The sequence below is a fragment of the Lithobates pipiens genome, unplaced genomic scaffold (genome assembly GCF_037356315.1).
Source record: "Lithobates pipiens isolate NorthernLeopardFrog02 unplaced genomic scaffold, aLitPip1_a1.2 Scaffold_60, whole genome shotgun sequence".
Lineage (NCBI taxonomy): Eukaryota > Metazoa > Chordata > Amphibia > Anura > Ranidae > Lithobates > Lithobates pipiens.
In genome coordinates, this window is record NW_027507882.1 from 658,665 (window position 1) to 685,218 (window position 26,554).

Genomic DNA, 26,554 nt, shown 5'->3' on the forward strand with positions numbered 1-26,554 from the left:
AACTGTATATCAGCAGTATGGGTTTTTTTTTTATTTATTTTTTTTCTAAGGCAGTGATTCTCAACTTTTTTATTTAAATTTTTTTAAACCAAGGCACCCTTATAATTATGGACAATTTCGAGGCCCCGCAATTTAAAAAAAAGAAAAAAAAAGTTTTACATAATGCAGCAACATCCACGCATGTAGGACACCCAAAGTTATAGGTGATCTCCCTCCTGTTTTTCTCCCTCACTCAATTGATGTGAACCCAGTGTTGACAGAGGGCAGGGCAAACAAGGATGCTGTGCAGGCACTTGATGCCCTGAATTGATGACATCATTGGTTGTTAGGTCGGTGACAGCTGAAAGGTTGTAATGGTGCAGAAAGAAAACCTGTGGCTTTGCGTAGATAAAAAGCAGGCTTGATCCACCCCACAATTTTGGTACATCTTTTAGACCTTTTGCCAAGGCACCCCTAAAGAAACTTGAAGGGCACCTCAGGGTGCGTGGGCATCCTGGTTGAAAAAAGGCTGCTCTGAGGCACTCCTGCCTCTGGCTGCTATTTTTATCAGATTTGGTGATGTCAGTACTGTGCTGCTCACTGTTCTCTCTGCTGGACAGAAGCTGTAACTGACAAACTGCAGTGCAGGTATTCCCCCTGCTCCTGTGTATCAAGTCTCATAGCTTTCTGTCTGCAGTATGGGATCATCTAAGGCAGTGTTTCTCAGCAATTTTTCAGTAAACACACCCTTTAAAATGATGCACAATCTCAAGACACCCCATTCTAAAATGTGAAACTAATAATTTTACATAACGCAGCAACATCCACAAATAGGGCACCCAACCTTAGAGGGGATCTCCCTCAGCTTGCATAACATTTTGGGGAATCTTTTGGACATTTTGCCAAAGCACCCCTGAAGAAACTTGAAGGCACCTCAGGGTGCCTGGGCACCCTGGTTAAAAAAGGCTGATCTAAGGCACATCTGCCTCTGCCTGCTAGTCTTGCCAGATTTGATTATGGGGGGGAAGCTGTATCTGACAAACTGCAGTGCAAGTATTCCCCTGCGCTTTGAGCCTCATAGCTGTATCGGCAGTATGGGATCATCTAAGGCACTGCTACGTCTGTCTTCTAGTCTCTACTGTGCTACTCTCTGTTCTCGTTGCTGGAAGGTTAGCTGTATCTGAGAAACTGTAGTGAAAATATTTCGCTGATCCTGTGTCTTGAGCCCCATAGCTGTATATTGGCAGTGTGGGATTATCTAAGGCAGCCTTTTCAACCATGGTTCCTTCGGGTTTATTCAGGGTTCAGACGTGCCTTGGCAAAATTCCTAAAAATTGCCCAAAAATGTAAACGATCCAGTGGGTGGACGAAGGCTGTCTTTTAGTTACACAAAGCCACAGGTTTTCATTATGCACCATTACAACCTTCTAGCAAGGGCATCATCAGTTGATGATGAGGAGGATGTTAGTCGCCTGCATGGCATCCTTGTTTGACCCTCCCCTACACCTCTCCTTCAGCGCTCAGGCCACATTAGCTGAGTGACAGAGAATAACTGAGGGAGAAGAGAAACATTGGAATACTAGTCAGTACCACTTTGCAAAAGTGCATTTTCTTTGGATGAATATATAACCTAATGTTGGGTTTCCTGCTTGTGGATGTTGCTGCATTATGTAAAACTATTAAAATAGTTTTTAATTTTTTAGAATGGGGTGTCCCAAGACTGTCCATAATTTTTAATTTAAAGGGTACCTTAACTGGAAAAAAGGTTGAGAAACACTGATCTAAGGCACTGCTAAATCTGACATATAGTCTCTATTGTGCTTCTCTCTGTTCTCCTTGCTGGAGAGGAAGCTGTATTTGAGAAACTGCAATTCAACTATTTCCCTTCTTCTGTGCCTTGAGTCTCATAGCTGTATATTAGCAGTATGGGATCATCTGAGGCACTGCTACATCTCATGTCTAGTCTCTACCGTGCTGCTCTCTGGTCTCCGTGGTGGAGGTTGCAAGGATCTCCCTGCTCCTGTGCCTTGAGCCTCATAGCTCTATGTCTGCAGTAAGAAATCAGCTAAGGCACTACTGCCTGTGACTGCCAGATTTGGAGCTGTCACTGCTGTGCTGCTCGCTTTCCTCCTTGCTGGAGGGGAATCTGTACCTTTTTTTTTTTTTTTTTTTTTTTTTGGGGGGGGGGGGGGGAGCAGCTTTGAGGAAATAAAACCCTGCTTCTACCAAGATGGCCAGCTCCTCACAGACAAAAGACATGGTAAGTCAATAATGGAGTAAAGATCAGCTGAGGGGAAAGCACAGGGAATACTGGTGACTTGTCCTTTTTGTTTTTATGGATACGGCCTCCAGAATTCAAGAGCTAAGCTGTAAACATTCCACACCTTCCTTCTATATCGGTGGCTTTATTATGCAAGTGTCAGTTACCTGTGCGCCTCCCGGAATGCTCTCAAGCAGGAAAAAAATGTTTGACTATGAGTGGATTTTGTTCACCTGCAGGCGTGCATTAATATATTTCTGTTCCTACATTTTTTTTTTTTTTTTTTTTTTTTTTTTTAGCAGAAAAGTATTCACTCGTCTTCTCTCCCTGGCTGTTCTTGTTTTGTAGATTGCCAGCTCTGTGGGTCTATATTTTAGGGTACGATTAAGATGGATAACAAAGGCTTCTCCCGAGCCAGCCTCAACAGTTTCCAGAGCAGCACCAGTGATGAAGACATGGTGGAGATTACAGATGGATCCCTCGATTTTAACCTATCTGATGATGTCCCACCGATTGATCGAGAGCTGTCTCAAGGTAAGGAATGCTACAGAATGTATAAGGTAATGGTAAACAATGTGTGCTTTTCTGGTGAAGGAACTCGGCTAGCTCGTCCTTGCTCTGATGCAAGCAGCAGAAAGAGAGCTCTTGAGAGAAGTACTGAGGCAGAGTGGTGTGATCCTGAATGTTGTTTCTGAAGCGCTGGACGTTCTCTTGAATTTTTGAGGGTACTGTCATGTTTTCAGGAAGCTATGTACAGACCCATGACTAAGCTCCAGGAAAGGAGTAAAAAGAATTGGGGGCATGGCCTAGTCGGATTCCAGGCTGAGGTTGCCACTCCATTCATCGTACTAGGACACCATAGCTGTGTGACTTCCAGGGTGGTGTGTGTCACCCTTCTTTCATTGAATTCTTGGAGGAGGGCTCCATCCCCTGTCAGCACTCTAACAGCTGCTGTGGATGCGCTGTCTAAGGACCCCCTCCCTATCGAGCCTGAGCAACGCACACACTTTTTCCATGTACAGCGCACTACCAGCTGGCCCCTCCTACCAGCCGGTGTCTTGTCGGATAGTGTCCGCCCCGTACTTCGCTTGCGCAGTACAGAGGACAAGGAGATGCCAAAGGTCTCCGAAGATGAATGGCGACTGCGCACTGAGTCCAGGTTCAAGCCCCACCCTCCAAGTGGACATAGAGTTAGAATAAAAAATTGCAGAGCAAAGCAAGGCCGCGCCCAATGCTTGTTTCATTGTTTTCTGTATAGCAATTGGTAGATAAGCCACTAGATGGGGCAAATATTTCGTTTTTCATTTATTTTTAGACCAGACTGATCAATAAATTCCTGACATGTCACAATACACAACAATGTTATTATGAAAAGAAGCCCTTGAGCTCCAGACAAGTGAATATACCAAGGCTGAAAGAACATCCATCTGCTGCAGGCAGGCGGAACGATTTCTTCAGTCTCTCTTCCCGCCAGTGATCAGATGGGCAAACGTTACGTTTGTAGCCAGCCACAAGGTGGGAGGCCGCGTGAGGGGGCTGATCTGTCAAAAGTAAGTGGTGGTGGGCTGTGGTAACCAGCACTTGGGTTGTCCGTGTGGATTGAAAGGAGCAAGTCTGGAGATGAGCCATGGGTTAGGGGCTGATCTGTGTCAGACATTGGCTAACGCGGCCTAAAACTCTAGGATTTACATGGTTGTGCCATCTCTTAGCTGGCATATCAAGTAGATGTGACCCTGGATGATGCCTGAACAGAGATGGCACCCTCTTTCTGGAGAGAAAAGCAGATGAGGGCATTGTCAGGGGGGAGTACTATGATCTCTGTGAGAGGTAATAGATACCTGGCAGTCATTGACTGGCACAATACTTGACCTGCATGTACTTAATATGAAAAATAGATTTGGTGCTAGTTCTGCTTTTTATAGTTCTTGAGATCACATATCTGCCCCATAAGGCGTGAACTGCATAGAGGCTAACCAGGCTGTCGGCTGCTCCAAAGCCCAGTGTTCTGGGTTATCGTCTTGGCTATCAGAGTGCCAAAAACTATCCACAGAGCCAAGAAAAATGAGTCGGCGGCACAATATAAGATTCTTTGCAAGTAAGTTTGTTCCAGGCAAAACAAAAATGGCCTCTTCCTTTTTGACACTATTTAAATGCCCTAAGCCCAATGTTTGGTGACGCTCATCAAACGTGGAGGTTCTAGGCCTTGCTTTGTGTTGCTTGTCCGGAACAATAAAGATTTAAAGATCTTAGAGCGTCAGTCAGCTTTTTCTTTTTTCTTGGATCAAAGGCAGAGATTCTTAACCAGGGTTCCGTGACAGGTCCCCTGGGGTCCCACCACGATCTACACATCAATCGCAGGCAAGCTGGCGGGTTGGTCGCATCCCCTCTGCTGCCACTTGCAGAGCTATGCAGGCAAACAGCTGTGATCATGCTAGGGCCCTCCTCCCCTCCTGTCCATCCTTGGTGCTTGTATGTGGCATCACCTGGGATGGACAGGAGGGGAGAAAGGGCTGGTGGGGAACGGCGTGCCAGAAGAGGACTCCTCACAGCTGCTTCCCTGCCAAGCTCTGCATATCAATGAGACCCTATCCCATGTAAAGTGCTCTGCTGTATGCCCCATAATATGGCCTGATCCCATGTATAGTGCTCTGCTGTGTGCCCCATAATGTGCCCTGATCTCTGCTTATTCTAGAGCAGCATTTTCCAACCTGTTTTAGTTGTGGCACCCATTTAAAAGTATGCAAAATCTGGATCCACTGGAATTCAGAGCCTGGGACAATGCACAGAACCACCTTGATGAAATTAACATCAGGGGTTCCTTCCATCACACCAGAGGCCCCCTATACATGAGATGCCTCCCATCACATCAGTCACCCTTATACATCAGAGGCCCCCTATTTGAGTCCAGTCCAATCACAGACCCCCATCACTGGGCTCCTCAATCACACGTTCCCTTTCTGAGCCCCATGCTTTGGTTCCAGTTGTGCCTCTAGACGGTGGGAGGTGCTGGGGGTCTGGCGCTGGCAGACTTCCTTCTTCTACTACTGAATGCTGCCTGCCCTGGAGTCATGCTTTGTAACTGGTGCAGGTGAGCCATACACCATAATGATGGCAACTAATTACACCTTGGCCCTAGAGCCCTGGTCCCCAAACATGCGGCACAAGGTTGCCACTTGTGACCCTTTGGTATGTGATGCATTGCCCTCAGACCTCAGCAGTCTCTAGTGGAAACATTGATTAGAGTCAAAGCATTGATCTCTACTAGCCTTATGTAACCTGGTCCCAGTTCCATATTGTCTTCTGCAGCATCTCCCCAGCCAACAATGTATCCTGTCCTCACTCTCTGACCCTCATTTTTGTCTATTAGTTCTGCAGTTTTTGTCCGTACTCAAGAGTTATATACAGTATATTTAACGTATCGCCCTTTGGTGATCTCTAGGGGCACATTTTAGGCCCTCCTTTGGCTCATAAGTTGATAACTACTGCCCTAGAGCATCATTGGTTGTTATGATGCTGGCAGCATGCCTGCCCGCACCATGGCAACTCATGATGGCGATCCATGGCAGACTGGGTCCTGTGCTCATGGCCCTCCAGAGGAACCCAGACAGCACCCTGGTTGAGAAGGTCTAGATAAAGGGTCTCAAACCGGTGGCCCTCCAGCTGTTGTGAAAGTCCCATGAGGCATTGCAAGGCTGACCGTTACAAGCATGACTCCCACAGGCAGAGGTATGATGGGACTTGTAGTTCCACAACCACTGGAGGGGCCACCAGTTTGATACCCCTGGTCTAGATCAACCTGGAGGCTAAAAAGACGTTTTCTGATTGGACGAGGTGTAGATCGTGATGTCTCCCCGCTGATCGATTGACCCCATGTGGTTGGTGTGTAGAGGGGAAGCAGCTTGGCACAGGACCTGGAAGATTGAGGCCATCACTGACTACTACAGTGATTGTCCGCTTCCCCAGCAGCTCCTCGGGTATGAGATATACAGACTTGCACTGTGCCAGGCTGTAACAATGTAACCAATAGAGATCATACCTGGAGTTCAGATTTACAGCAAACCTGTGTCTTTTATTCTACATTAGGAAATTACAGGATTGCTGTGAATGAATCCTTCAGTCAGAAATCGTCCTTCAGCACCTCAAGTGCTTTGTATTCACTGATAAACAGGACTTGTTAATAAATAACATATTCACATCAGGTCAGCGTGCTACAACAGTGCCGGGTCTCTTATCTCTGGCAGATTTAGCAGCCTTAAAGTAGTAATAAACCTTTCGTTTCTTGTGTAACGTAACACAGCATTTCTCAGCTTTTTATTTATTCAGGGCACCCTTTAAAAGTATGCAAAACGCCAAGGCACCCCCAGTCAAACGAGGGTTCCCTTTGTCACATCAGAGTCCTCCATTCACTCCAGAGTGCTGCCCTCCTGCCCCACTTCTCCTTAAAGTTTTAAGTCTTCACTTCCACTAGAGGCAAAAAAAAAATTGAGGGAACGCCCAATATGCAATTCGAGAAGTAAATCTGAGGTTGTTTATTAAAAGTAGCAAAAAATGGTCAAGTCATCACGTTTCAGGGGGAAAAGACTACCCCCCCCCCCCTCCTCAGGGCTGCTGCTATTTGGTGGTGGTGAAACAGGAAAAGATCCCAATCGAGTGTGTCCGTGACTCCAAATTTGGAGAGATCTGGATACGCTGTGTTTACAGCGACAGCATCAAGCCGATAGCAAATAGCAGCAGCTGCCCTGAGGAAGGGAGTCTTTTCCCCTGTAACGCGTTGGCTTGACCATTTGGTGCTACTTTTGAAAAAACAACCTGAAATTTTACATTTCAACTTCCATTTTATTGGATATTGGGCGCTCCCTTCCTTATTTTTTTTTTTTAACTCTACACACGAACATACGAACGTACACACGATTGGACTTTCCGACAACAAAACCATGGATTTTTGATCGAAGGATGTTGGCTCCAACTTGTCTTGCATACACACGGTCACACAAATGTTGGCCAACAATTAGGAACGTAGTGACGTACATGTTATCTCCATTACCAATGCTAGTTTTACAAGACCGAGAGCTTCCGGCTCGTACTTGATTCCGAGCATGTGTGGACTTTTGTCTGATGAACTTGTGTATACACGATCGGAAAGTCTGATGAGCGGAAAATTTGAGAACCTGCTAGCCAACATTTGTTGGCGGAAAGTCTGGCAACAAATGTTCGATGGAGCATACACACAGTCGGACTTTCCACCAACAAGCTCACATCAAACATTTGTTGTCGGAAAATCCGATCGTGCGTATGCAGCATAATGGTACATGCAGTAACCTCTCCAAGGAAGTTTGACCCCCTCCAAGGACGTTGGGCCCCCTCCAAGGACATTTGTTCACCATTGTATGACATTTCTACAAAGATCACGTTTATATTTGAATGAGGAGATCATCTAATTCATTACCACTGGACTCTACTTGCACTTTTTTATCTAATTTTTCTTTTTTAATGTCACTAATAGTTGTTTTTTTTTTTTTTAATTCACTGGGAATTAATATTAGTTTTTTTTTGCTTGCACTGTTTAAGGAATAGTTCCTGTGACACCACATTTCTCGCACCCAAAGGCAGCAGCCCAGCCCCCTCCCAAAAAGAAAGGGGATCACCACCTTCTTCCGGTGTAGTGGGGGCAAAAAAGCATCGGAATAGAACTCTTCCAATCTACCCACACCATTGCCCCACCACCGACTGGGTCAGTACAGCACCTTCTCCACCCCTATAGAAGTTCACTTATTCCACATTGGTCTTTGGTTTTCAGTTCTCAATTCTTGCAATTTTACCCGAGTCTGGACCGGCTCTGTGGTGACAGCCCGCTGTCTGCTAAAAACGGGTCACAGGAGTGCAGAATGAACGGCACTGATCATCCACAGCAAATGCAGATTTATTTTTATTTTTTACATATACTGTATGTGAGAAATGGCAGAATTTGTCTGATGGTGACGGTTGCAAAAGAAAAACAACAAAAAAAAAAAACTGTGCGTTTTACTGTCACTTTAAATCTGTTGGCTAATTGAGGATTGGTCAGTACAGAGAAGCAATGGCTCAGGTTGTACAATATAAAGGAAACCGGCACAGGGCAGTTCTATCAGATTACAGTTCTAGTTTCCGCAGACCTTTTTCTCCTTTATCATGACTTGGGTAAAGCAAAGTATGGAAAGGATAAGAAAAGCTGAACTCCAGGTGAATATAAAATACACAAAGCAGAAGTAAAGTCCCCCTGTCAAAAACGGCGAGCAGGCAGCGTCTCTCTTGCAATAAAATGCACCTACCTGCCCATCTTTAGCTCGGTTTACATCGCCGTCACAGTCCCTGGGTATCTGACTCCTGCACAGGAGTGATGTTATCGTGCTGGCTAACAAAGATGGCCAAAGACCGGCACCCAACAGAAGATGCGAGTGCTGACAAGGGACAGGGACCGTTCAAGGAAAGGTACGTTTTTTTTTAAATGTATTTATTTTTGTTTCCTTTGTTTTTTAGCAGATCGCGAGCCAATGGGAGCGCCCACAAAAGCAAGTTCCCGCATCAACGTACAGCGATTTGCGGGGAACGAGCCACCTTGCCACAGTATAATGATGGCGGCTGGTCGGGAAGCGGTTAAAGCAAAGCTAAAAAACAAAGGAAACAAAACCAAAAACCGTACCTTTCCTTGAGTGGTCCCTGTCCCTTGTCAGCGCTCGCATCTTCTAGATGTCTGCCTGCCACCCGCGAGCATGTTCCATGCAGTGACAGGACGGGGATCTGTCTGTGTAAACAAGGCAGATCGCCGTTCTGACAGGGAGATCACACCGATCCGGTCTTTCTGCTATGCAGGAATTGTGCGTTTCCCCCAATCGCACCGTCCGCCATACAGTTAGAACACACAAAACAAAAAAAAAAACAGTTTTGTGCTTAAAAAACAAAATGGTAAAGTTAGCACAATGTTTTTGTATAATGTGAAAGAGGAAGTTGCGCCGAGTAAATGCCTAACATGTCACCCTTCAATATTGTACACGCTCGTGGAATGGCGCCAAAACATTGCTACTTAAAAATCCCCATAGGCGACGCTTTAAATTTTTTTACTGGTTACATGTTTTGAGTTACAGAGGAGGTCTAGGGCCAAAATTATTGCTCTCGCTCTAACATTCGCAGCGATACCTCACATGTGTGGTTTGAACACCGTTTTCATATGTGGGCGGGACTTGCGTATGCGTTCGCTTCTGCATGCGAACTCATGGGCACAGGGGCGCTTTAATTTTATTTATTTATTTTTATTGTTCATTTTATTTTAATTTGACTTTTTTTTTTTTTTTTTTTTTTTCCCCAAAAAATAATTTTTTTTGGCATGACATGTCCTCTTTTACAGTGAGATATGGAGTCAATAAGAGCCCACATCTCACCTCTAGACTGGGAAGCCTGAAATAATAAAAAAAAAAAAAGGCAGAGTATGGGCAGGGAATTGAGGGGTTAATTTTCGGTGAGCAGCAATGTGGGCACTGCAGATGCAGCCCACAGAGCTGCTGACACCAATCTCTTCCCCCTCCGCTGTACCGATCGGTACAGAGAGGGGAGGGAGGAACCGGGTTTGTTTACAAGTGATCGCTCCGTCATTTAGCGGGGAGATCACGTGGTAAACGGTCGCGATGAGCGGCTGTTATCCGTGATGTGCCGGGTCCACGGGACCCGGTGGTCACGGATGCTCTCGAGTGCACTTCATTAACGGCCTCTAAGAGTTAAACTGCCCTGGTGCCGTTAATTGGCTATGGGCCGGTTGTTAAGTGGTTAAAATGTTTTATTGTCGCTTTTTTTTTTATTTTTTTTTGTATATAGTGCAAAAAATTAAAAACGCAGAGGTGATCAAATGCCACCAAAGTTAAATCAATTTGTGGGGGGGGGGGGGGGCAACATACATTTTATTTGGGTACAGCATTGCACGCCCACGCAATTGTCAGTTAAAGCGACACAGTGCTGTTTTGCAAAAAATGGCCTGGCCATTAACCACACGCCGATATACGTCGGCAGAGTAGCACGGACAGGCAAATGGGCGTACAGGTACGTCCCTTTTTAAATTTGCTGCCATGTCATCACGTGCACGCTGGTCAGGACCTCCGTGAGTCAGATCGCCTGTCCCGCAGACTCGATCGCCTCACGGAGAGGAAGAATGGGGAGATATTAATGTAAACAAGCATCTCCCCGTTCTGCCTAGTGACACTGTCACTGATCTCTGCTCCCTGTGACTGGAGAACGCAAAAAATAAAAACCGCAGGGGTGATCAAATACCACCAAAAGAAAGCTCTATTTGTGGGGAAAAAAGGACATCAATTTTGTTTGGGAGCCACGTCGCACAACCGTGCAATTGTCAGTTAAATTGACGCAGCGCTGAATCACAGAAAGTGCTCTGGTCTTTGGCCAGAAAAATGGTCCGGGGGAAGGGGGAAATTCCTTCCGGGACTGAAGTTAAATCAGCTCTGTGTTCATTAAAGTGTAAGTTTACCTTTTTTTTTTTTTTTTTTTTTTTTTAATATACGTGACCTAACACCGGACCCTCTCCCTGGGTTCCTTACTGGGTACTTGCCTCCCCTGGGATCCTGAGCTGTCATGACCAGACGAATCCTGATTTGGTCCGTGCCATCCATGTGAGGATGGTGATGTGACTTTATTCATGGCAAGTTTAACCACTTGACCACTGGGCACCCTTAACCAGACCAATTTTCAGCTTTCGGTGCTCTCACATTTTGAATGACAATTACTCAGTCATGCAACACTGTACCCATATGAAATTTTTGTCCTTTTATTCACACAAATAGAGCTTTCTTTTGGTGGTATTTAATCACCGCTGTTTTTATTTATTTTTTATAAAAGGAAAAAAAGACAGAAAATTCTGTAAAAAAAATAAATAAAATAAAAAATTTAATGTATACCACTACATATCTTTGGTAAAAATAACTACAAATTGGTGGATATTTGGTCTTTGTGAAAGTTATAGAGTCCACAACCTATGGTGCCAATATCTGAAAATTCTAATTCTAAATAAATCTAAATCTAATTTCTTGAGACCCTAACATGCCAGAAAAGTACAAATACCCCCCCCCCCCCCCCAAATGACCCCTTTTTGGAAAGAAGACATTCCAATGTATTTAGTAAGAGGCATGATGAGTTTTTTGAAGTTGTCATTTTTTTTCCCCACAATTCTTAGCAAAATCAAGTTTTTTTTTTCACAAAATTGTCATATTAGGTTATTTCTCATACACCGCATATGCATGCCACAAATTACAACACATTCTGCTATTACTCCCGAGTACGGCGATACCACGTGTGAGACTTTTACACAGCGTGGCCACATACGGAGGCCCAACATGCAGGGAGCACCATCAGGCGTTCTGGAGCACCCAAGCCAATTCTGACATTTTCTCTCCTACATGTAAAAATTATCATTTATTTGCTAGAAAATTACAAAGAGCCCCAAAACCTTTTTTTTTTTTTTTTTTTTTTAGCAAAGACCCTAGAGAATACAATGGTGGTCGTTAAAAGTTTTTATCTCGAATGGTATTTGCGCAGCAATTTTTAATACGCGTTAAAAAAAAAAAAAAGTTTTGTGCTTAAAAAAAAAAAAAAAAAACTAAACCAGTAAAGTTAGCCCAATGTTTTTGCATAATGTGAAAGATGAAGTTAAGCAGAGTAAATGGATACCTAATATGTTACCCTTCAAAATTGCACACGCTCGTGGAATGGCGCCAAACGTCGCTACTTATAAATCCCCATAGGCGACGCTTTAAATTTGTTTACCGGTTACATGTTTTGAGTAACAGAGGAGGTCTAGGGCCAAAATGATTGCTCTCGCTTTAATGTTCGCAGTGATACCTCACATGTGTGGTTTGAACACCGTTTTCATATGTTGGCAGGACTTGCGTATGCATTCGCTTCTGCATGCGAGCACATGGGGACAGGAGCGCTTTAAAAAAAAAATTTATTTTTTTTTTGTTCCTTTTTTACTTTATTTTAATTTGAATTAAAAAAACAAACCCCAAAAATGATTCTGGCTTTGATCGTATAGGCGAGTCGGTAGAAGCACCGGAGGGTGGCGTCCCCTCTCGCCACCTGTAAGAACGATCAAGCAGCGTAACAGCCGCTATGATTGTTCTTATGATGTAGGGAATCGCCGGCTGAATAAGCTGATATCTAAACGATACCTGGCTACAGGCATCATTCAGATATCCCCGCACAAAGTCAAGGATGTCATATGACGGCCGGCGGGAAGTGGTTAAAATGCTTTTTTTAAATTTATTTATTTATTTTTTTTGTTTGTTTTTTAACACAAAGTTGTCCATTTATACAATATTTCTAACACATAGCATGGACATACCAAAAATGACACCCCAAAATAGATTCTCCTACGAGTACAGCGATACCACGTATGAGACTTCTACAGCCTGCTCCATACAGAGGCCAAGTACAGCCGAGTATTGCAGGGTATCATCGAGTGGCTGGGTATGGCAATTTATGGCAGAGTATTGGCAGGGCATTACGGGGTTAACTGTCGGTGAGCAGTGCTGTGGGCACTGCAGATCCAGCCCACAGCGCTGCTGACACCGATTTCACACCTTCACTGTACCGATCGGTACAGAGAGGGGAGGGAGGAACTGGCATCGTAACATGACGCCGGTTTGTTTACAAGTGATCGCTCCGTCATTTGATGGAGCGAACACTTGGTAAATGGCTGCTCATCGCGACCATGATGCGCAGGACCCGGCGGTCACGGATGCTCTCGAGTGCGTGTCCCAGGGGACGCGCGAGAGCAGAGTTCTGGGAGGACGTCATATGACGGCCTCCCAGAGTTAAGCAACCGCCCTGTAGCCATCATTCGGCTATGGGCCGGTTGTTAAGTGGTTAAGCATATCCATTTAAAATTGTTGTTTTCTTTTTATAGTATATAAAACTTCGTGCAACGCTTCTCAAAAAAAACTCCTGAAGAAGCTCTCGTGAGTGAAACATGTAGAGTAAGAAGTGGTTGTATATTTTCTAAGAAATTATATGTGGTTCTCGTAAATGTTTACTGTGAGTTTAAAGAATTGTTTAAAATTTTTAGATTTTTTTTTTTTTTTTTTTTTTTTCAATTTGTTTTTCTTTTGGTACTTTAAAAGTCCCGCCTGCCCCCCTTTCTCATCCATGTGACGATGCTGACCTATTAGAATCTATCCGGTCCATTTTGGACAGAGAGGAAAGAGCAGCTGAATGGTTGGAGCAGCTTGCCTTGACAGCTCAGAATCGCCGCGGGAGGGGTGGGTCTGGTGTTTATATTTTTTGTAAAAGGGAACTTGTACTTTAAAGCCTCATTCACATGTTCATACCGATCTGTAAGCCTGCACAAATGGCTGTCTTTAGCCAATCAGAAGGCACGAGCGTTCTGGGCACGGGTTGTGCAGGCTGCCTGTTGACGTCAGTGGCGGGCCGCCAGCTGCGTATTCTGGTAGCGCATCTGGTGGCCTGCCTTTGACTTAAACAGGCTTGCCTGTTGGCCCTTGCCCGGAACACCAGTGCATCCTGGGTGACTGAAGCCAGCCCTTTGCACGAACAATACAGATCGGTACGCCAGTGTGAGTGGGGCCTAAAACATAAATGCAAGCAGTGTAAGCACCTGAATTTTGCCTTAGCAGCCTCTTGCGGTTTCTGTACAACAGAGCACAGTCTGGTGGAGGGAGAAGCAGCGCAAGAAACCAATGAGGGTGTGATTTAGTTCTAACTAGGAACATGCTAACGGGAGAAGAGAGCCAAGTGACAGAGAGAGGAACTCCTCATCAGTCCGCTGCATCTCTCTTCACTATGCAATCACAGGCTGGGGGGAGGGACAAGACCTGTGAATGTTACTGAACTGTAGCAGAGAAAACCAGGTATCCCGTGCTGCCAGACGGAGCTGTGTAACTTTCAGGACTGGCTGGACAAGATCCAAATCTATTTTAGGCAGGCAAAATGGATGATATACGTATTTTATTTGTGGATTTGGCTTTTTGCCCGGAGTTGGGCTTTAGAACACTTTGAAGACATTTGTTTGTGCTTAAGTGAATGGCAAGGGATGAATGATTAATGAAGTGGAGGAGGGGGAGGGGACTGAGATTTAACCTTTAGTCGGACGGGAGGTTATGGATGTGACGCTGCAGGATGAAGACTGGACAGTATGGAGAAATGCTGGGGGCGGCTGCAGATGTTACCGGTGAGCTTAGAGATCTAACCATGTATACAGGAGCGGACCATGTATACGAGATCTGACCATGTACCTGAGAGTGGACCATGTATGAGAGCAGACCGTGTATACAAGATCTGACGGTGTGTACGAGAGCTGACCGTGTACGAGATCGGGCCATGTACCTGAGAGGACCGTGTATATGAGATCTGACCGTGTATACGAGAGCGGACCATGTATACGAAAGCGGGCCGTGGGGCCGCGTATACGAGATCTGACCATGTATACAGGAGCGGACCGCGTATTTGAGATCTGACCGTGTATACGGGAGTGAACCGTGTATACGAGATCTGACCATTTACAAGAGCAGACGTGTATATGAGAGCGGAACATGTATACGAGATATGACCATGTATACAGGAGCGGACCGTGTATACGAGATCTGACCGTGTATATGGGAGCGGACGGTGTACACGAGATCTGACCATATGAGAGCAGACCGTGCGTATGAGAGCAGACCGTGCGTATGAGAGCAGACCGTGCGTATGGGAGCAGACCGTGCGTATGGGAGCAGACCGTGCGTATGGGAGCAGACCGTGCGTATGGGAGCAGACCGTGCGTATGGGAGCAGACCGTGCGTATGGGAGCAGACCGTGCGTATGGGAGCAGACCGTGCGTATGGGAGCAGACCGTGCGTATGGGAGCAGACCGTCTATACGAGAGCGGACGGTGTATGAGATTTGACCATATACATGATTTTCCCTTCACCAAGGGAGCACAGGGGATTAGAACAAAACACATTTTTTTTTTTTCTTTTTTTTTTTCTTTTTTTTTTTATTATTAAACGCCGGGTGGGGGAGTGGTTTTTCTGGTGCTGCATAGATAATGATCCGTTCCATCACTTCCCAGTGGTCCTCTATTGGATGAGATGTGGTGAGTGTGGAGGCCATTGGAGGACAGTGACCTCATTGTCCAGTGGTGAGATGATTGGAGCTTTGTGACATGGTGCATTATCCTGCTGGAAGGAGCCATCAGAGGATGGGGACACTGTAGTCATAAAGGGATGGACATGGTCAGTGACAATACTCAGGTCGTGGTGTGTATATAATATGTGATTCCCGAACGTCTGGGTAGTGGGTTTGAACGTGCGTCACCAGTGACTTTCTATAATCTGTGATTATGCACATTGGGAGCAGATCAGTGGGTCCCGCGGACTCTGTCGATCGTTCTGCAGAGACTCAGAACGGTAATCTGCTTATGTAAACAAGGCAGATTGTGGATATGACAGGAGGGAAGGTATTGATCCTGTGTCTCTGCAAAGCACGGAACATGGATTCAGGTCTTTCCCTAGAAAAAGCACCTCCTACGCTGTAGTAAAACACTGGCTAGGCACACATTTGGAGAAGTCCAGCCTGAGCTCGCTTGGCTGGGTTTCTGCTACAGGTCACAATTCGTTTTGCACTCCTGTGACCCGTTTTCAGCAGAGAGCGCTCTGAAGTTGGCTCTCCACTGACATCACGGATATCGGTCCCAGCACTGCGTCAAAGTCTGGATCCGCCAGGTGCCTGGACTGATTGTCGTCTCAGCGAGCCACTGAGAGGGCCGCTCCCCTCCCCCTCCACATCTCAGCGCTCCAGTGAGCGTTGAGGAGCAGAGGAGAGGCTCTGATTGACAGTCAGCAGCTCTCTGCTCGAGGAGATGAGAGAACGGAGCTATCGGCGGGGTTTGATCGCTCGGTTCTCAGTGTAGAGGTGGGGGGATGTCAAATGCAGCATGGGACCGATGCTGCCTTCACCTAGGTAAGTATAATGTAGCAAAACCCCCAAACCCCCATACTTGTCTTTGATCGCTCCCGCATGTTTAACCCCCTTCCCAGTGTTATTAGTACAGAGACGGTGCATATTTTTTAGCACTGATAATTGTATTGGTTTCGTTGCTCCATAAAAAGTGTCTAAAGTGTCAGCTAGTGTCCGAATGTCTGCCCCATTATCGCACTCCCGCTATAAGTTGCTGATCACCACTATTACTAGTAAAATAAATCTATCTCGTAGTTTTACAGAGACTCTATAACTTTTATGCAAACCAATCAATATACACTTATTGGGATTTTTTTTTTTAACCAAAAATATGTAGCAGATTACATATTGGCCGAAACTGTCTTTTTTTTTTTATTTTAATTTTATTTTTTTCATTTTTTTTTTTTTTTTGGGATATGTTTTATAGCAGAAATGTTTATTTTTTTTATAAATTTTTTTTGAAAAACAATCTATCCTTCTTTGCGCTATAAAAAAAAAAAAAAAAAAAAAAAAAAAAAAAGAATAAAAACCGCAGAGGTGATCAAATACCACCAAAAGAAATCTCTATTTGTGGGGAAAAAAAGGACATCAATTTTATTTGGGTGCAGCGTCGCACAACCACGCAATTGTCAGTTTAAAATAACACAGTGCCGTGTCGCAAAAAAAAAAAAAAAAAAAAAAATAGCCTGGTCAGTAAGGGGGATAAATCTTCCGATCAAGTGGTTAATGGGAGGTTGTTATACTTTGGCCATATTGTATGTGTGATGGTTAGGTTTCTAAAAACATTTGGCCTTACTGGGGGTGGGGGAGGGATGTTTTACTAGAAACTGGAGGGTGCAATATCTGGTGCCATTCTGCATTGAAACCAATCGGCTTCCAGGTTTTATTTGCCAAAGCTGAAGTTGATTGGTTGCCATGTGTAGCTGCACCAGATTCTGAGTGCTCCGGTACCAGGAGTCGGACCCCAAAGTTAGCAATGTTTTCTTTCTGTAATGACCGTTGTCTGTCCGCAGGCTTTCCATCCTATAATGGGAATGGAGTCCACGGCTCACACAAGGCGATGACTGATTTTCTGGAGGTGCCTGGCGTGGGAACGTACGAGGACTTTAATACAATTGATTGGGTACGGGAGAAGTCTAGAGACCGAGATCGACACAGAGAGGTAAGATAGATGTGTGTGCGTGTGTGTATACAGTATTAGGGATGGACCGATTATCGGTGGCCAATATTCACTATGTTTGAAGTATCGCGCCTTTGTTCGGTCAGATCCAGTAACCCGGAAGCAACGTCATGACATCACTTCCCGAATTATTGCCATCTTAAAGGCGCCATGTAACTGCTCGCCTACCAGCCGCCGTCATTTTACTATGGCAGGTCGGTACGATCCCGCGAGCCGGCGTAGTTTTATATTGGTTAGCAGGTGCGCACGCGTCCGCTGCACTGCGGGGGTGCCAATGCTCGTGGCCGAAGGCAGAACAGGGCCGTGTGTGTGTGTGTGTGTGTGTGTGTGTGTGTGTGTGTGTGTATAAACACACAAATTCCTGTTCTGTCACTCCTAATAGCTAGTAACCACAATCTATCATCCCCTCAAGGTCAGTCCCCTCCACCTACAGTTAGAACACACACAGGGAACACATTTAACCCTAATCGGCCCCTAGTGTTAACCCCTTCCCTGCCAGTGACATTTTTTACAGTAATCGGTACATTTTTATAGCACTGATCGCTGTATAAAGGACTGGTCCCAAAAATGTATCAAAAGTTTCCGTTTTGTCCGCCATAATGTCGCAGTCCCGATTAAAAAAAAATAAAAAAATATTGCAGATCGCCGCCATTACTAGTAAAAAAAATAATAATAATTATAATCAAAATGCTATAAATACATCTATATAAATGATTTTGTAGATGCTATAACTTTTGTGCAAACCAATCAATATACGCTTATTGTGCTTTATTTATTTTCCTTGGTGATATTTTATAGCAAAAAGTAGAAAATAGTGTGTGTGTGTGTGTGTGTTTGTTTTTTTTTTTTTTTTTTTTTTTTTTTTTTATAGCGCAAAAAAATAAAAACCGCTGAGATGATCAAATGCCACCAAAAGAAAGCTCTATTTGTTGGGGGGGAAAAAAGGATGTCAATTTTGTTTGGGGGCAATGACCGTGCAATTGCCAGTTAAAGTGATGCAGTGCAGTATTGCAAAAAAATGGCCCGGTCATTCAGCAGCCAAATCTTCTGGGGCTGAAGCGGTTAATTTTTTTTGAAAGTATTCAAAAATGAAGATCTTGACATTTTTAATACTTTCAAGTGCAGAGGAGAGTTTTTGGGGTCTTTTTAGACCCTAGATCCCTCCATAAAGAGCCCCTATACTCTTAATAGATGTTTACATTCCTTGTGACAGCAATAACAGTGATGATAAAAAAAAATGAAATGTGCACATTTTTTTATTTATTTTTTTTACAATGTACAGAATATCTGTTTGGGAGGTGGCCAAAATATCGGTATTGCATATCGGCACCGAAAAAACATCGGTCATTTTCTATACAGTATATACAATTCTAATGTAATTCCTAGACCAGTGATGACCTGTAACACTTTCTTCCACAGATCCTTAGCAAGAGTAAAGAATCCACATGGGCACTCTTGCACAGTGTTAGTGATGCTTTCTCGGGATGGATGTTGATGCTGCTGATCGGTTTGTCTGCAGGTAAAGGAATTTGTCCCCAATAGATGCAGAACCTTTTTTCATGGTTGGAAAGATCGCCTTCTAAAGCAGCCCAGTTTGAAATAGAAATGAATAGGCAAAACATTTCTATAAAAACATATTTCGATAAAAACACTCTATATATATATATATATATATATATATATATATATATATATATATATATATATATATATATATATATATATATATATATATATATTATACATACATACATACACATATATATATACTTTTTTTTTTTTTCCACTTGATAACTGGCCCATAGTAAAAATACATCATTACTTTGACATTTTAATACCGGTGTTATGGAATTAGCTAGCCGCCCGGTACCTTTTTTTTTTTTTTTTTTTTTTTTACTATGGCCGGTTCTGTGTCCAGGATCACTTTTTGAATGAAAACCCACCGCTTTCCAGTTGTTCCCGGGCTTACTTGACCCATGTGTAACGCCCAGGAGAGATCCAATGCAGCTGTTTGCTGGACAGGAAGTCAAGTGCCCCTCTATGCCCTTGGAGGACCGGAGCGACGTCTGACGTTACTTATTTTTTCTTTTTTTTTTTTTCTTTTTTTTTTTTTTTTTTTTTCTTTTGACCTTTAAAGGTAAAGGAGAGATTTTGTGTCTCTTCATAAAGAGGACCTGTCGTCCTTATTTCTTCTTTTTACACCTTTTTTTTATTTCATTTTTTTTTTTTTATCACTTTTATTCCTATTACAAGGAATGTGAACATCCCTTGTAGTAGGAATAAAAGTGATGAAAAAAAAATTAAATAAAAAAAGGTGTAAAAATAAAAAGTTTAATTAACCACTTAAGGACCGCCGTATTGCCATTGTACGTCATCGCAATGGCACCGACAGGCACAAGCACGTACATGTACGTGCCTGCCTTCCAGCGGGTGGGGGGTCCGATCGGACCCCCCTCCCGCTGGATACGGTGGTCCGGTTCGCTGCAGGAGCGATCCGTGATGAGGGGATGGCTGTTGGTTTCTGGCCATCCCCTCTCGATCGCTCCTGGCGAATGAGAAGCTTCCTCCCCTGTGTAAAATGTAAACACAGGAGGAGGAAGTGATGTCACACTCCTCGTGTCAGTCTTTTTGACCGGACAGCGCGGAGTGAAGACATACAAGTAAGTGCACCAACAGTCCACTGACGCATAGGTACACATAGGCACACATTTCACCCCAGTCGCCCCCCCCCCCCAGTCAGTGTCACTAATTGCAGTGTTCATTTATTTACTGATCACTGCATTTAGTGTCAGTTGTGACTGTAAAAAGTGTCATGGCAGCTAGTGTTAGGCCCCTTTTAGGTCCAGGGTAGCCCCCTACCCCCCCTAATAAAGGTTTAACCCCTTGGTTGCCCTCCCAGTTAACCCTTTTACCAGTGTCACTAAGCGATCGTTTTTCTGATCGCTGCATTAGTGTCACTGGTCCCGCTAGGAAGCTAGTTTTTATTTTTTTTTTTTATTTTTTTTTTATTTTTTTTAGGTTCAACGCCAGGTTTTTATAGCGTTAGGTACCCCGATATATAACCTAATAAAGGTTTTAACCCCTTGATTGCCCCTAGAGTTAACCCTTTCAGCAGCGATCGCTGTATAAGTGTCACTGGTGACGCTGGTTAGCCAGTTAGTTATTTAGGTTCCCCGTCAGGTTTTTATAAAGCTTCAGGTACCCCCATATAAATACCCAATAAAGGTTTTAACCCCCTGATTGCCCTTAGTTAACCCTTTCACCGATGATCACCGTATAAGTGTTACGGGTGACGCTGGTTAGGTAGTTCGCTTTTTATAGCATCAGGGCACCCGCCATTTATTACCTAATAAAGGTTTAACCCCCTGATCACCCGGCGGGTGATATCAATTTGGTTTTAGGGTCAGAAAGGGTCTGCGTCGCCCCAGGCAGTGCTAGGTTAGTGCCAGTACCGCTAACACCCACGCGCAAAGCATACACCTCCCTTAGTGGTATAGTATCCAAACAGATCAATATCTGATCTGATCAGATCTATACTAGCGTGCCCAGCAATTTAGGGTTCTAAAAAAAACGCATTGTTAACAGGATCAATCCAGATACCTGCTAGCACCTGCGTTTTGCCCCTCCGCCCAGCCCAGCCCACCCAAGGGCAGTATCGATCGATCACTGTCACTTACAAAACACAACACACATAACTGCAGCGTTCGCAGAGCCAGGCTTGATCCCTGCGATCGCTAAGTTTTTTTTTTTTTTTTTTTTTGTAGCGTTTTGATACAGTCGCTGACAGCCTAGGTGCTTTTTTACCTGTGAGTCTCACTAGTGTACCCCTAAATTTAGAGCCCAAAATGGCAAAGCGAAGGTACACTAGTGAAGAGGCCTACACGTTTCTGAGCATGACAGATAGTGAAGAGGAAGACACTGATCTGTCAGATTCAGGCTCAGAATACGAACCTGTAGAGGACAGCGCCTCCATGTCAGATAGCTCTGACGACGAAGAAGAGGTCCCTGCTAACGTCAGGCGTACCCGACCCCGATCTTCTGATGTTGTTGAGGTGCAGGAACCGCAAGTCCCTCGTATGGAGTATAGAGCCAGTACTAGTGCCGCTCATCCTTTTGGTGAACTGGCAAGCACCAGCGGCCTAGTACACCCTGGACGTACATCCAGCACTGCAGTATCACGTGGTGACGTGGCGAGTCCCATAAGTGCAGTTCAAGCTGGCGAGGTGGCAAGCACAAGTAGTGTCCCGCTGCCACCAAGAAGAAGACTAAGACAGGCCCGTCATTCCCATAGTGCCCTTCCTGCAGAATTCGCCTATCCTGATTGGGTGCCCACCACTTCTGCAGCACCAGTACTTCCCCCATTCACTGCCCAACCCAGTATTCAGGTGGATACAGATGATTTTACGCCACTTGATTTTTATTCTCTGTATTTCATGGAAGATCTCTATAGATCTATTGTGGACAAAACCAATTTATATGCTGGTCAACCCATCGCCGCTAATCCCCAGTTGCCTTCCCTTGCCAGAGATTGGAAACCAGTTACGGTTTCCGAATTTAAGACCTTTCTGGGCCTTTCCCTCAACATGGGCACACATAAATTCATGACGTTGCGGGCTTATTGGTCCACGCATCCGACTGACCACATGCCCGTGTTCTCTAACTCCATGTCCAGGAAACGGTACGAGCAGATCTTGCGGTTCATGCACTTCAGTGACAATGAACTTTGTCGTCATCGTGGAGACCCTGAATACGGTCGGCTCTACAAAATTCAGCCCCTCATAAACAACTTCAACCAACGTTTTGCAGACTTGTTTACTCCCCAAAAAGTTGTCTGCGTTGAGTCCCTGATTAAGTTTCATGGTCGCTTGTCATTCAAACAGTACATTCCCAACAAGCGTACCAGATAGGGGTCAAGCTCTATAAGTGCTGTGACAGGGCCACAGGCTATGCATGGAGCTTTATGGTTTGAGGGTAAAGATAGTTACGTAGAGCCGGAGAACTGCCCTGACTACATGGGAAGCGCTGGCAAGATAGTGTGGAACTTGGTGTCACCCTTATTCGGAAAGGGGTACCACTTGTACGTGGACAATTATTACACCAGCGTGCCACTGTTTAGTCACTTGTTTGATAATCAGATTGGAGCATGTGGCACCGTGCGACCTAATCGCTGGGGCTTTCCCCAGCGGCTTGTAGATTCCCGTCTTAGGCTGGGGGAGAGAGCCTGCTATCGGTGTAATAATTTGCTCGCTATGAAGTGGAAGGATAATAAGAATGTTTTCTTTCTTGCCTCCCTTCATGCAGACACGACGGTCCAAATTTCTACGGCGACTGGTATTGTGGAGAAACCCCTCTGTGTCCACGAATATAACAAAAATATGGGAGGGGTGGACCTCAATGACCAGATGTTGGCGCCGTATCTAGCTTCCCGTAAGGCCAGACGCTGGTACAAAAGTGTCTGCTTACTTATTTCAATTGGCTTTGCTGAATGCTTTTGTGCTATACAAAACTTCAGGCGGGACTTTAACCTTTCTTTTCTTCCAAAGAGAGGTTGTCACAGAGCTTCTGTATGCAGACGGTTCTGCACCTCACCATTCCCAACCAAATGCAGTAAGCCGGCTGCATGAGAGGCATTATTCTTATGCCATCCCGAGTACCCCTACCCCACGAGCCCCCGAAAAAAGATGTTGTGTCTGTACCAAGTGCGGATTTAGGTGCGACACCCGTTGTTGTTGTCCACGCTGTCCTGGCAATCCTGGTCTTTGCCTTGGTGAGTGTTTTGAACGCTACCACACACTAGTGAAGTATTAGCATAGGGTACAGCATTTCACAGGCTAGGCACACTAACACAGAGTCTCCCAAGATGCCATCGCATTTTGAGAGACCCGAAATGTTACAGTTGTAAAAAAAAAAAGTAAAATAAAAAAAACAAAAATACATAAAGCCGTGACTCCAGTGCTGTAGGAGGTGATTTCACCACTACAGTTAAAAAAGAGCATATATGCCGAAGCATGGGGGCATAAGGGGTGGAGGAGCGATTTTGCTCCTAATGCCGCGTACATACGGTCAAAATTCCGACGAAGGGCTTGCCCGTGGAAAAGTTTGAACGTATGTACGCGGCATAACTTTTTTGCGGGAGGATGCCCCCATGCTTCGGCATATATATATTTTAGGCACAGGTTGTGTTAAAAAATGTTTTATTTTTTACAGTTTTTTTTTTTTTTGGCATTTGCTTTGCAGGTATGGTATGGTAAGGTTTTACTGTTATACTGTAATGTTACTTTGTTTTAACGTTAACCATAATTTGCTTAGCAGGTACGCCATTCAGTTGCAGCGTGGATTTATTTATCTTGACAGCAACAGTGTTTTCTCCCCCGATACATAAAGCCGCGACTCCAACACTGTAGGAGGTGATTTCACCACTACAGTTAAAAAAAAAAAAAAGAGCATATATGCCGAAGCATGGGGGCATAAGGGGCGGAGGAGCGATTTTGCTCCTAATGCCGCGTACATACGGTCGAAATTCCAATGCATGCTTGCCGTGGAAAAGTTCGACCGTGTGTACGCGGCATAACTTTTTTGCGGGAGGATGCCCCCATGCTTCGGCATATATAAATGGTGCATGTATGTCCATCATTAGAACTGGGTGGATGAAGGGAGGTATTCTAATGGTGGGCATACCCACCGATCAATCTTTTTTTTTTTTTTTTTTTTTTTTTTTCATTCAGACATGACTCTCAGCAAATAGCTTGGGGTGTCTACTTTCCAAAATGGGGTAATTTGGGGGGGTTTTGTGCTATTTTGGCATTTCATGGCCTTCGAAACTGTAATAGGTAGTGAGGAGTGAAATCAAAAATTTGCGCCCTTAGAAATCCAGAAGGTGGCGATTGGTTTTTGGGGCCCCGTACGCAGCTAGGCTCCCAAAAAGTCCCACACATGTGGTATCCTTGTACTCAGGAGAAGCAGCAGAATGTATTTTGGGGTGCAATTCCACATATAACCATGGCATGTGTGAGTAATATATAATTTAGTGACAACTTTTTGTAAAAAAAATAAATATTTTTATTTTTTGTCATTATTCAATCCCTTGGAACCAAAAAAATAAAAATAAATATTCAATGGTCTCAACATGGCCCTCAGCAAATAGCTTGGGGTGTCTACTTTCCAAAATGGGGTCATTTGGGGGGGTTTTGTGCCATCTTGGCATTTTATGGCCTTCAAAACTGTGATAGGTAGTGAGGAGTAAAATAAAAAATTTATGCCCTTAGAAATCCTGAAGGCGGTGCTTGGATTTCGGGGTCCCGTACGCGGCTAGGCTCCCAAAAAGTCCCACACATGTGGTATCCCTGTACTCAGGAGAAGCAGCAGAATGTATTTTGGGGTGTCATTTCACATATGCCCATAGCATGTGTGAGCAATATATCATTTAGTGACAACTTTGTGCAAAAAAAAAAAAAAGTTTGTAATATTCCCGCAACTTGTGGCAAAATATAAAATATTCCATGGACTCAACATGCCTCTCAGTAAATAGCTTGGGGTGTCTACTTTCCAAAATTGGGTCATTTTGGGGGGTTTTGTGCTATTTTGTCATTTTATGGCCTTCGAAACTGTGATAGGTAGTGAGGAGTGAAATCAAAAATTTGCACCCTTAGAAATCCTGAAGGTGGTGATTGGTTTTCGGGGTGCCGTGCGCGAATAGACTCCCAAAAAGTCCCACACATGTGGTATCCCTATACTCGGGAGAAGTAGCGGAATCTATTTTGGGGTGCAATTCCACATATAACCATGGCATGTGTGAGCAATATATCATTTAGTGACAACTTTTTGTAAAAATTTTTTTTTTTTGTCATTATTCAATCCCTTAGGACAAAAAAAATAAATATTCAATGGGCTCAACATACCCATCAGCAATTTCCTTGGGATGTCTACTTTCCAAAATGGGGTCATTTGGGGGCGGGGTTTGTACTGTCCTGCCATTTTAGCACCTCAAGAAATGAGATAGGCAGTCATAAATTAAAAGCTGTGTAAATTCCAGAAAATGTACTCTAGTTTGTAGACGCTATAACTTTTGCGCAAACCAAAAAATATACGCTTATTGACATTTTTTTTTTGTATGACTAAAATTTAGTTTATTCGATTTTTCTTATAACAAAAAGAAGAAAATATCTTTTTTTTTATTTTTAATTTTTATTTTTTCAAAATTTTCGCTCTTTTTCCATTTTATATTGCAAAAAATAAAAATCGCAGAGGCAATCAAATGCCATCAAAAGAAAGCTCTATTTGTGGGAAGAAAAGGACGCAAATTTCGTTTGGGTGCAATATTGCATGACCGCGCAATTACCAGTTAAAGCAGCGCAGTGCGAAATTGGAAAAAGACCTCTGGTCCTTAAGGTGTTTATTGGTCCGGGGCTGAAGTGGTTAAATAAAAAAAATAAAAATAAAAGCGCCCCATCCCTCTGGGCTCACGAGCAGAAGCGAACGCATATGCAAGCCGTGCCTATATATATGTAAACGGTGTTCAAACCACACATGTGAGATATCGCCGCGATCGTTGGAGCGAGAGCAATCATTTTACTGTAAGACCTCCTCTGTAACTCTAAACTGGTAACATGTAAAAATGTTTAAAACATCACCTATGGAGATTATTAAAGAGGAGTTCCCTTTCTAAAAAATAAATAAATAAGTCAGCAGCTACAAATACTGCAGCTGCTGACTTTTAATAATCGGACACTTACCTGTCCCAGGGTCAAGCGATGCGGGGGGTGGGGGGGTCGAAGCCCCGCTCGTCTTTCCTCCTCCGTTCAGCGGCGCCGGCCTTGTAATTGGGCACCCGGCTGTGGCTGCACAGCCGGGCACCCACTGCGCATGCGTGAGCGGCACCGCGCGCTGTGATTGACCGTGCAGTCATCTGGGACCTGTCGCTTGTCCCAGATGACTGACAGGAGGGAGGGGGCAGAGCTGAGGCCTTCCTGCGCCGAGGTTCCCAAAAACATGGCAGTGTATTACCCCTTTGAGGAAAGCCTTCTCAATAAATGGTCGGCTCCTCCGGTCGTGGACCCCCCAGTATCCAGGTTAAATAAAGTAACCACGATCCCGGTAGAGGGGACTCCTGCATTCAAGGATCCCACAGACAGGAAGGCCGAGGCAGT

General features: G+C 44.4%; 1 protein-coding gene across 12 annotated transcripts in view; it reads left to right on the top strand.

Moving 5' to 3' along the window:
• The window catches only part of LOC143958274 (H(+)/Cl(-) exchange transporter 5), a 138,385-nt gene that overhangs the window by 25,288 nt on the left and 86,543 nt on the right, over positions 1 to 26,554 (top strand). For 9 of the 12 annotated variants that reach the window (XM_077467780.1, XM_077467778.1, XM_077467787.1 and 6 more), the window contains 3 exons: positions 2,588 to 2,773; positions 17,242 to 17,390; positions 18,828 to 18,927. In XM_077467780.1, the coding sequence (XP_077323906.1) occupies positions 2,629 to 2,773; positions 17,242 to 17,390; positions 18,828 to 18,927 (394 nt within the window). In that variant the 5' untranslated portion in view covers positions 2,588 to 2,628. Of the gene's footprint in view, positions 1 to 2,587; positions 2,774 to 14,368; positions 14,463 to 17,241; positions 17,391 to 18,827; positions 18,928 to 26,554 lie in introns of those variants that run through there. The other 3 variants (XM_077467788.1, XM_077467789.1, XM_077467791.1) reach the window with 3 other exon arrangements.